This window comes from Esox lucius, chromosome 5 (genome assembly GCF_011004845.1).
Source record: "Esox lucius isolate fEsoLuc1 chromosome 5, fEsoLuc1.pri, whole genome shotgun sequence".
Lineage (NCBI taxonomy): Eukaryota > Metazoa > Chordata > Actinopteri > Esociformes > Esocidae > Esox > Esox lucius.
Window position 1 is genome coordinate 26553538 of NC_047573.1, and position 11512 is coordinate 26565049.

Here is an 11512-nt window from a genome sequence, read left to right on the forward strand (position 1 = left end):
GTTGGGGATGAGCTGGAAGAGGCTGTGGAGGACGACGACAACCAGCTACCTCTGGAGCGCGATGGTGGGGAGAGCCGGAGTGGAGCTGCTTGGCGAGCTGCGCTGACCAACGAGGTGTCTGCACTGCATGAGGCACCTCTGGACCTCTATTATTTTTCCCAGGTTAATAATTAGTGTGGAAGATGACACAAGTACATAAAATTTATAATTTTGTTTCTATGACTATTAAGACATAACATGCTTCAAAGTTACCAGCTAGCAATTATCCTCAAACTACTGTAACACTGTAACCAGCATATGAAGTAATTTAACAACACCATTGGTAAACACCCACACACAGTCAAGAATGTACATTACTAGTACATTAAGTACATTTAATTTACCTTCTTGATACAATATTAAATATGCTGCAACTGTTTTAGATATGTTAGATACAATTATCATCTTACAGGACAGATTAGATTATCACTGGACTAACCTAAACTTTTTTCTTCTGTCTGCAGTCTTGAAGCAGCTGTAGCTGATGGCCGCCTCTTGTTGTTGGTCTTGTTGTATATAGTTGTAGATATGAGAATGTTATGAGAATGATGTTTGAATTGTTTTGCTTCATGTAAATAGTTGTCAATATTTAAATGTTTAAATAAATATTTTTTTGTAACCAAGAATAAATAGTTTTTTGTAGAGCTTGGAATATCTAACCACAAAACGTAAGTAAGGTTGAAGATATTGTTCAATACATTGTTCTAGACTTCACATGCTAGTTATTTGTTACTTACCATGTTGTTTCTATTGCAGTCTAAAGAACAATACGCTTTTTAAAAATGGATATTAAATATTAAATACCGGTAATTTTAAAAAGGGCAAAGAAAAAACCAGTTAAATTTAATTTACTTTATTTTTCCGCCAACCTCTCCAACAATGAAAAAAATCTATTTGACCTCTCTCTGGTCTCTGCTTCCCTTCTCTCATCTGCCTCCCTCTGGTATTTTATGTCCTCCTTCAGTAGCTGTAGGAATGGATCCACTCTCTCCCTTCTCCTCTTCTCTCCTCTGTTCCCTGCTCTCTCTCTGCTGCTGCATGTGGCTCGCTCCTCCTGCTCCTCCTCATCTCTCCCTTCCTCTACCTCTTGTGCAGTGCTTCGCCCTGGTTTGTCCTCTTGGATCGAGGCAATAAGGCAGGGGGGCGAGACTGCCGCAGACTGCCCTAATGCCTCGTCCATGAGGGCAAACCAGGGCCAAGTTGCTGCCGTCGCCTTGCCATCCTCTGTCCCCTGACCTGTAGCAGGACACTTGCATTCCTACAACAGTGAAGATCAAAAGGTTGTTGTGATGATGTATTACTACTATAGTACACAACACTACATCTAAACTTACTGTCAGCTGGCCCAAGTCTGTCAGGTTGACATCCAAGGCTTACTTAAAAAAATCACAAGTTACATTAAGATGTGCATAACAATTGTCCATACATTAATATCCCCAAAGTACAATATCTCCCACCTTGTACTTGGTCTTCAGATTGTCCCACTTCTTCTTGGCCTGGGCGTGGGTGACCCTCCGATCCCCATCTTCTCCAAAATAAGCCTGTGTGAATAAAAAGCAGATTACACAGCTATTACTTCTGAACATTAAACAATAGTGTAGCTTCTCACCGATATCCGTTGGCCGCGGTGTCCTTCCCCCGGTAAACAGCTGCTGTTTTTCTAAACGGAGAAGTATAAACGTCTCCGTTTGTTCCTTAGTCCCTGTCAAAAAAGATGTGAAAGCTATCAGTATAACGCTGTGGATGGTATAATGTTAACGTTACTTTAGTCTGTACAACTTATCTAGTGATTTATAAAAGAAATGCCGGTGACGGCAACCAAGCTAACAACTGTTAGCTAATATGAGAGGTCGAGTTCGGTTCCATTAGCTAGCTAGCTAGCCTACCGTTAGCTCGTGAGGTATCTAGCTAATTATCAATAGCAATTTGTACTGGCATTTAAACGTTAAACTTTATTTTTATGTACTACCGTTTTAACAAAAGGTACGGTAACGTTAAACACTAAACTAAAGATACTTAGTATCGGTGTTGATCTTTTAATTAAACAAACACCTAGCACAACAAAAAACACAATGAAAGAAAAGGGCTGACTTCAGCAGCAAAACGAACGTAGGCAACAGGTATGATGAACTAACACGTAACGGCAACACACACGACGACATCCAATGACAACAACAATGATCCACAAATGCGGGCAGAAGAGGGAAAACATTTAAACACTTACAAATTATGTGATGGGGACCTGGTTCACTGATGCATGTGGAGGGTGAAGGCTGGCCCGTGTGGTCCAATGCAACTGATGAGCTACTGTAACTCAAATTGCTGAAAAAGTTCATGCTGGTACTGATAGAAAGGTGTCAGAACACACAGTGGATCGCAGTTGGTTTTGTATGGGGCTGCATAGCCCGGCAAGCCGGCAGAGGTAGTGTGATGCTTTGGGCAATGTTCTGATGGGAAACCTTGGGTCCTGCAATTCATGTGGATGTTACTTTGACACGTACCACCTACCTGAGCATTGTGCACCCTTCCACGGCATCTGTGTTGCCTGATGGATTTGGCCTCTTTCAGCAGGATAAAGAGCCCTGCCACAAAGCAAAAATGGTTCAGAAATGGTTAGAGGAACACAACAACGTTTTCAAGGTGTTGACTTGGCCCCCAAATTCCCCAGGTCTCAATGCAATGGAGCATCTGTGGGATGTGCTGGACAAACAGGTCCGATCCATGGAGGCCCCACCTCGCAACTTACAGAACTTAAAGGATCTGCTGCTAATGAGCTTGGTGTCAGATACCACAGCACACCTTCAGAGGTCTAGTGGAGTCCATGCCTTGACGGGTCAGGACTGTTTTGCCGGCAATGGGGGGACCTACACAATATTAGGCAGGTGGTCACAATGTTATGACTAATTGGTGTATAGTATACATTCTTAATATAAGTCTCAGTAGTTATAGTTATACATTTTAAGAAATTGTTTTAAAATATTTTTATGATAGGGAGGGACCTATAAAATTATTACATGAGGGGGCCAATGTCGCCTATCGCTCTGGAACTAGTCCCGTCCCTGACACGCCCCTGACCACAACCACCACCTAAGCCCTTTTTTGATCCAGAAAAAACCCTGATACTTACATTGGGTATCTTGCAATCATTTCATACAGTAATCTCATTAATTTATTCTGCTCTACTGATACTGTGCCACATGGTTCTTAAGCATCTAGTCTCATCTGTAAATCTTTGGGGAAGGATAGAATAGAAATCACAGCAGGCAATCCTTTGCGGGCTGGTTCTTTGCAGCAATACAGTAAGATTTCATCAGCTATTGTGTGACAAGTATGCGTCACTATAAACACAGCTGGCATAAACTGAAATTATTTCCATACATTTGAAAAGGATTTAAAACCCTAAAGGTGTTAACTATGTTTGATATGGAAATGCATTTGTGTTAGCTATACATTCTCTTTTGTGTCGATCATGCACGAGGCTAAGTTAGTTTGCTAATCGCTGTGCAACTAGTCCTGTCCCTGATACACCCCTGAACACAACCAATACAGTAAGATTCAGAGGTGGGGGACTCGAGTCACATGACTAGACTCGAGTCTGACTCCAGTCACAATTTTCAGGACTTGTGACTTGCTTGATTAAAGTATGAAAATGACTTGACTTGACTTTGACTTGAGAACAAGTTACTTGAGACTTGACTTGAAGTGGAAGACTCGACAATGACTTGAACTTCTAATAAACAACAATACAATTATTTTATATGTTGTGACATCAGCACCACTAATCAGCCTATGTGCCTTTAACGCTGCACAATTCAAACCGCACCAAACATGTGTAGATGTAGTGATTGTATGAGTTAGTGAACTGTTATAAGCTGTTGTAACCAATGTAGATGTATTGATTGTATAAGTTAGTGAACTGTTATAAGCTGTTGTAACCAATGAAACAAAATATTAAATGTTTGTAATATGAACTGAAACTGAAGGAGCAAGTAGGAGAATAGGAAACCCTGTTTAAGCAGTTGCCAGGGAGAGAAAGATTTAGTATGTCTGTCTTTTGAGAAACAGGACACAGGTTAGAGACACACACACATAGTCTGACAGGCCAGACAGAAACCAGGAGGGGACAAGAAGATGTTTGCGTTTATCCTCATAAGGAATAGAACTGGAACTGGACCAATAGCACACTTGTTCTGTGAATTTAACGACTCTATCTTTTTGGGCGTAGTAGAAGTATAAAATGATCCGTTGAATGTTGATCCTTAGACATTATGCGGCGACACGTGTCTCCAGAAGCTTCTGTAATAAATGGACATATGATACGGTAATTGACCTGACTCCTGGTGTTTTATTCTCCTTTCCAACAAACCAACTCGGGGAAGTGTTAGAATTCAACACATGACAGACAGTAACGTTAGTCGAGCTCCACAAATAGTATCGTTTGGATACAAGGACTTTGAACTGGACCGTGTGAATAAAAAAAGATTTGCCAGATGCAAAATATGCAACAACGTCAAATTTCATTCGTCATTTTAAGAACCACAAGGGAAGGTAAGAAAGTAATCTCTTTATATTCAGTTTCACTAAGATCTATAATGATTAAGTTACTAATGTAATTAATTAATCTTTCGTGTCATAATTTGGCCTTGGTTGCATATTATGTTTTTGTTTTTTTCTTGTTAGAAATGTGACCATTATCATTACTGAATATGTCTGGTAAATAGATGTAAGGGCATTTGACTATAACAGTGGCATAGCCTGAATTTGAATGTTGATGGGCATCTTAAAATGAGCGGGCATGTATATTATTACACGTAGGCTATAATGTCTGTATTAAATGTGAGCATTTTCAAGTGTTTGTGGACTGCGTGTGGAAACTAAAAAGCATTGTGCTTACACCATAACAGTTAACTTTACTGCATGAAAGGCTAACATGGAGGCGCCGATGTGATTACTAGCACCTAAACATTTCGAAGAGTTTTTTTGTATTCATACAGACAAGAATAATTACAGCGTAATTACATATTAGGCAGTTTTTCAGTCACAATAATTAGTTTATAAGGTTGTTATTATTAGCCCTTATTACATGGATTGACTGAATTCCAGTGCAGAATGCGTGTTATTTCTTGATAACAGACCGTTGCCATGAAAAACAGCGCGTTGCTATGGACGCAGCAGGATTCTAACCAGAGACGGAACGAACTATTTTCTTTAGAGGAAGCAATACAATCGTTTTTAAATCAATAAATTCATTTTGAAAACAATATTCTGTGTCAAATTATTGATTTATTTGGTAGGTAGCCATGTAATAAGCGGGATAAGGTATAGCGAGGCGGTTGTTATAGCGAATACAACCCCTTCAGGCTGATTCAAGATCCCTCCCCACATAGCAGGAGACTCCTGAGCGGATCCGCCTCCAAATCGCGAAACCCGCGTGGGTGTCACATTCGTTTTGGCGCCGCCCAGAGGATCAACTCCGCCTCCGGGCAGCGCCGTAAATTCGACTGTCGGACACTGGACCCGTTTCGGATCCGCAGAAGTGTACGCGCCTTTACTATAACGGTTGAAGTTGCTACACCAAGAGCCGAGACAGAGTCATCAGACAGAGATTTTCTTTCCTGGGACACGGTTTCGCTGAACTATTTGAGTAAGTGTATTGATTTATTGATATATTGCGACATTCACAGCAAACATAGGCCTTAGTGTTTTTTTAATGATCATGTATAATGATTGTAATGACGTTGTTTGATATTAGGACTTTTGTGCAACATGCTATTGTTTGCTGAGAGGTGATTATCATGTAGCCCATTTGATTTAAAATGGTAGTCATTTCGGCAGAAAATGTTATGGTATTGTGATAAAGACTGGTTTGGTCTGTTTTAATGTGTCGCTGTTATCCATGTGTAGCTTATGTTAGCAGCATGTAGCTGCTACGCGCGATTGCATCATTTCGCAAGTATTGATAATGCCTATATATAGCTATATGTTTGAGTTCACGTTTGCGATGCAAACCTATAGCAATGCCTATATATATAGCTATATGTTTGAGTTCACGTTTGCGATGCAAACCTATAGCTGATAAATTGGCACCGGTATTTCAGTCAATGAAGTGGGGTCAATATTATAGTCAGTGAACCACGTGTTAGGATGTTTAGCTTCTAGCTAGCTGTGCATTGTTAAGTTTGCATTTTGGCAAGTTTGGTCTCATGTGTAGTGTCTATCTGCCATCCTCTTTATAATGAAAATCAAGCTTCGGCATTTTAACCACTGTTTAAGTCGGTTCAGACAACTAATGGGTATTGGCGCCTGTTTGAACGTCAAGAAGTACGGGCTTATCTGCTAATGGTTGCTACCGACTATTACCTTGAAGCCATTCAGCAAATACACAGTACATATGGTGATTTAACATCACCGCTCATTTTACACACACTTTAAAATGAGCGGCTAGTAATGAGTGAACATTACTAGCTAGCTAGCTACGTTTTTCATGTTGGTTTTGAGCGGTATGCACCCCCACTAACCTAGAAAATGGTTTTAAAACCGTAACATTAGCTAGCTAGCTAATACGGGGGAATGCGCCATGCAGAGGGACAATCACCGCAGCGTTAGGTAACGTTAGCTTCTTGTTTAATCTGGGGTCTAATAAACAGTCTAGTTTGTAGCAATGAAACAGACAACACCACTATTCAACAATGTTTTTATTTAAATACAACATTAGAAATGATAACTTTTACACACCTGATCAACTTGTTTTTCTGAAATGTCTCTTTTAGAACAACAATGACTAGAAAGACTGGGCTTGTCTCCTTATCAACCTTAAGACGAAGGGCACGTGTAGACGTTCAAAAAAGGCTTCATCAAATTAGGACATACTTGACTGACATGGACATGACAGGAACAGGGGCAGATGACAGAGTTCTTTCTGAGGACACTGCCCCACCCTCTTCAGCTGCACATCCAATGCCAGAGGTGCAAGTTGTTACTGAAGATGACATGGAATTGGAGTCAGGAAGCCGGTGGGTTCGGTCAGTTGGAGCCTCAAGCCCAAACCAGTTACACTGGCAGAGTAAGGAATAATCTCTTAACATCAAAATAAAAAAAATCATACTATTAATAATATAGATATGGTTTACCTTGTTAGTGCTAAAGATATTCCCCTCTCCTTGTATCCATTCCTCCAGCTCCACTATCTCGCAGAGTGCCAGGCTGCAGAGTCACTACTCCTCAACCTGGAGGAAACTGTCTAGGTAAAGTGGCCCTATCTAGATTAACACAGCAATGGTCAGTCTGTTTCCAATCAACAGATTGCATCTGCATTACCATATCAGATTTTCTGCATACTCTAATAAAATTGTAACTTTCAAAAGATCAAAATCTCAGCCAAATATTTTTAGTTAAAAACATCTGCATTCATGCAATATTGCCTGAAAAGTCTCCGCATCCAGGATGCAATATTAAATTCATCATAAAATTGCATTGAAACACATTGTTTTTGAAATAGGTAGTTCATACCAAAATGTTGAAACATACAAATTCACGTTCCCCATGACCAGAGATTTTTTGTTTGCCATTGTTAACAGATCACAACCATTTAATAGCAATTTCTCTCCCTTAGCACCTGGCCATGGGGCCGGACCGCAACACCCTTCACCACCTCAACTCCCTGCACCTGCATTTAACATGAGGAGAGTTACTCTAGGTAGGGACTGATTTCTGAAATATTAGTGAATTGGAAGGCCCCAATGTGTATTACTAGTCATGGTTAACAGATGACTACCATTTAATTAAAAAAAATTCCCACTCTCTCACACCGCCCAACTCACTATGGGCCAGGAACGGCAGTCCCTCTTCACCTCCCTCCCCCCCCACACCAGCTCTCAACATGAGGCGAACAGAGGAGCCCTCTTCAAGCCTGGCCTACAGACCAACATGGCGAGGGGGAAGAACGACCGATACCATTCCCTGCTCTGGTGAGCACTAACTGACAAATCATTCTGTGCCACAGATTTTGGAATAACATCCCACAACCATCCCATATTTTCTTTAAAGTTTGTCAATAACTTTTGTCATTAACTATTGTCAATAACTAAGGTCAGTATTATGAGTAATGAGGATAAACACTGAAACGTGATTTTAGCTATATTTCATGTGTATCAACAGCGGCTGAGTTCCACATCCTTAGCCTGCTGGAGAACCTTAAACGACAACAAGACCAGCTTGTGGTAAAGGTGAACTACCTCAGCAGCAGGCTGAACAGCAACCCGGGGCCAGATGTTGAGATGCCGGACAATATCCAGTTTCCCCTGGAACAATTGGAGGCAGTGGAGGCATTTGAAGTGTTTTTAAAGGAACCGTCAAATGGCCCAGCTCAACAGAGAGTGGTGAGTTTTCTTACTTAATATGAATCTTGCCATTAGGTTTATTGATTGTCCATGATTATTGCAAATATTTTATTGGAACAGCCCTGAACAGGCCTGTCCTTATCCGCCTTTTCCCAGTGGTTAGATTCTGTCAGTGAGTGACAATCTCCCTCGTTTGACATTGTGTGTAAAGGTGGCACAGGTTCATGAGGGTGTGAGCCAAGTGCATGTTGAGACAATAATCCAAGGGAACAGGATGTTTAGCAAAGAAGTTTTCTGTCTTTCTACATTTCTGGACACTTTCAACAGGAACTAAAAAAAATTAAATGCGCCTTTAAATGCAACTTAAGCTTATAAATGTTTACCTTGCTGTCTATTTAAAACAAGATGTCTTTGCCCTTTTAGATTTCTTCTTTGGCCACAATTGGAGGTCAGGATGTGAAGAAGGTGACCTGGAACATCCTGGCCAGGCTCTTCACAGATGAGGTATCTCATCAGATAAACTGGAAGGGTGTTAATAACAAAAAGTCCTTCAGTAGGATGGCAACGAAGAGCTTGCTTTTCAGTAAGTATATAATTCAAAGTCATATTAAATACGTCAATATTAAATAAGTCAATAGTTTGTAAATGTTGGGGCAGCCTTAAAAATCTTAACAACCATCTGTCAATATGACCATGTAGCCTTTGTTAGACTGGCTACTATACCATAGACTGTGTTTTTTATTTTTTAATGTTTTTTTTTAAATTTGAAATCACTCCGTGAGCAGCTGATGGCTACATTGCATACGCAAATTTTCAATCAGGAAGGCCTATGCCTGATTGACTGTTTAACACAATGCCATAGTTAGTGCGTCTGTGAAAACCTGACACGGTCACTTATTTAGTAGGGGAAATAGGCTACTAAAAATATTCCTGTTAACTAAAAGGGCAGTGCCATAATGATAATAATAAAACGCCTACCTTTCTGACATGTAGTAAATCTTTGAAATTGCTGTGGGATCCCCTCTGCTGTGAGACTCCCTCCTTTTGATTCCTTCAGTTTGTCGCTGGCACTGTAAACCGGGTTGAACATGGGTGCGCTTCTAGAAAGTGGAGATGCTAACTTCTGGCACAATCTTGGCCAAGACAGTGGCATACCTGTATTTGTGCGTAAGAGCGCAACTACGGTCAAAGTTTGGGGGTTGGAATCACAGTGGATTGTCATGTCAAGAGAAACACACCCCAGGTGTTGGCAAAAGGCCCATCATGTTATCGAAGTATCGCACGCAAATGTATTGGCTGCTTGGTGGTTGTGATAGCTTCGCTCGCATACATTTGTCTTGGCTCTCCATAATAATAATAAACACTGATGGACTGCAGTTTTTGTGTGGGTTGTAAATGACCATGTGAGTTGTATTTTAATTTAGTGTTGCTTTTGGAATGGTTAATCTAACACTAAGGTCTCTGCTGCAACATATAGCTTGAATGTTAAGTTGCTTTGGATAAAAGCATCTGCTAACTGATGTAATGTAATGTTAACCAGGGCTGTAGTAGAGACTAAACGCAAGTAAATGGAGTTTACCCACCGCTCAAATGTCAGAAATAGGGTTTATCCATCTGTTAAGAGTTTACCTCCAAATAGAATCTATGTAGGACCCTACCAAACTTAAAATACTGATTTATCCACATACAATTGTGCTTTGATCAAATAACCATTTAATACCACTGATATTGTATGAACATTTTGGATGTCTTTTTTAAACATCCGATAGCGAAAGGTGCGGCAAACCTTACCCTGATCACAAATTCATAGTTTACCCACCTCTTATTTTAACCACCACAGCCCTGTTTATAACTTTATAATAATTTATAGTCATGTTTCTTTTTAATTTAATCTCCTTAATACCTATCTCATATATTGTGTAAGTATACTTGGCTTTGGATGCCACATACGTAATCATATCTGTCTGTTTGATTACAGGTGCTGTGAGGAAAAACACAGTGACACGGTCAGCCACGGACACAGAGGTCACCAGGCACGTAATCAGGTGGTTCCACCTGGCAGCGGATCGGGCAACGAGGAAACGTGTCCCGCCTCAAGCCACACAAACGGAGTAATTGGAGAAATAATTAATAAACAATATTTTTATTGAACTTCTTGTCGTTCACCAGTTATTCATTTTCTGATATTTTAGCTGTGCATTTCTTTGAAGTTTTAGCCTAATGGATAAAATATTATGTCTGCACCGACCTGGGCCTATAAAGCACTAAATTAGGTTTTGACCACAAAATAAATGTAAAGTAGCTTAGCCAACGTAGGCTACTTAACAAAAACAGAATAGAAAGAACTTATAACTTTCCATAAATGTAAATGACAATTTAATATTTCCATTGAGTGGTGATGACTTTTGTACAGTAAATTGATGTCTTGACTTGAACCTTTTCTGTTAGGCCAATTGACAATATTGTTAGGTTAAAAATACAAGGCAATGCAGATTTAAGATTAGGCCTATATTGCTGGAGTAACCTAGACTAGGCCTAGTGATAGGAATCCTATGGTTTAATTTATCCTATTTTATCCTACAGCAAGAACAGGCCTAGGGATTTTGAAAATGATAAAAACGGGTCCAAAACGGACCCGGGCCAGATGAACCAGGAATTTTATGAGGCCATTACGGGTCCGCGGCGGATGTATGTCTCATTTAGCGGGTCCCAAATGGAGGCAAGGTTTTAATCGCAGATGCAGCGCGGAGCCTTCATTGCGGATCCGTCACTGCGTGCAAGTGGACGCTGATACGGGTCTGCTTCGCGAGTCCGTTCCGGGAGCTGCAATACCTCCGCAGCGGTTCACCGCGGAGTCCTTTTGCGGGTCCGCTTCGTCCCCCCAAAAAATTGTACCACGGAGGAGAAAAGTATTATATTTTGAAATCGAGCTTCGCACCGAGCGCACGTCAGAAACAGGACAGTGTGTGTGTGTGTGTGTTCATCTCTTTAGTACTGTGACTTGACTTGAAACTTATAAGGACTCGACTTTACTTGCTTAGGGTGAACCCTTGACTTGACTTGCTTGATTTATCTGAACTGTGACTTGAGACTTGATGGTTAAGACTTGAGACTTGCTTGGACTTGACCATGTG

At 40.6% G+C, this 11512-nt stretch overlaps 1 protein-coding gene across 1 annotated transcript; it reads left to right on the forward strand.

The window, feature by feature from the left end:
* The first annotated feature begins 5592 nt into the window (after window positions 1-5592).
* On the forward strand, window positions 5593-10493 carry LOC114839373. The gene is made up of 8 exons (XM_029120066.2): window positions 5593-5683; window positions 6810-7102; window positions 7218-7283; window positions 7652-7735; window positions 7870-8006; window positions 8197-8417; window positions 8802-8961; window positions 10357-10493. Exons 5-8 carry the CDS (start codon window positions 7919-7921, stop codon window positions 10491-10493), a joined length of 606 nt encoding a protein of 201 aa, XP_028975899.2. The 5' UTR covers window positions 5593-5683; window positions 6810-7102; window positions 7218-7283; window positions 7652-7735; window positions 7870-7918.
* The last annotated feature ends 1019 nt before the right edge of the window (window positions 10494-11512 follow it).

Coding starts and splice junctions, on each gene's coding strand:
- LOC114839373 (XM_029120066.2), top strand. CDS start 7,919: ATGAGGCGAACAGAGGAGCCCTCTTCAAGCCTGGCCTACAGACCAACA. Junction 8,007..8,196: donor CGATACCATTCCCTGCTCTG/GTGAGCACTAAC, acceptor GTGTATCAACAG/CGGCTGAGTTCCACATCCTT. Junction 8,962..10,356: donor AACGAAGAGCTTGCTTTTCA/GTAAGTATATAA, acceptor GTTTGATTACAG/GTGCTGTGAGGAAAAACACA.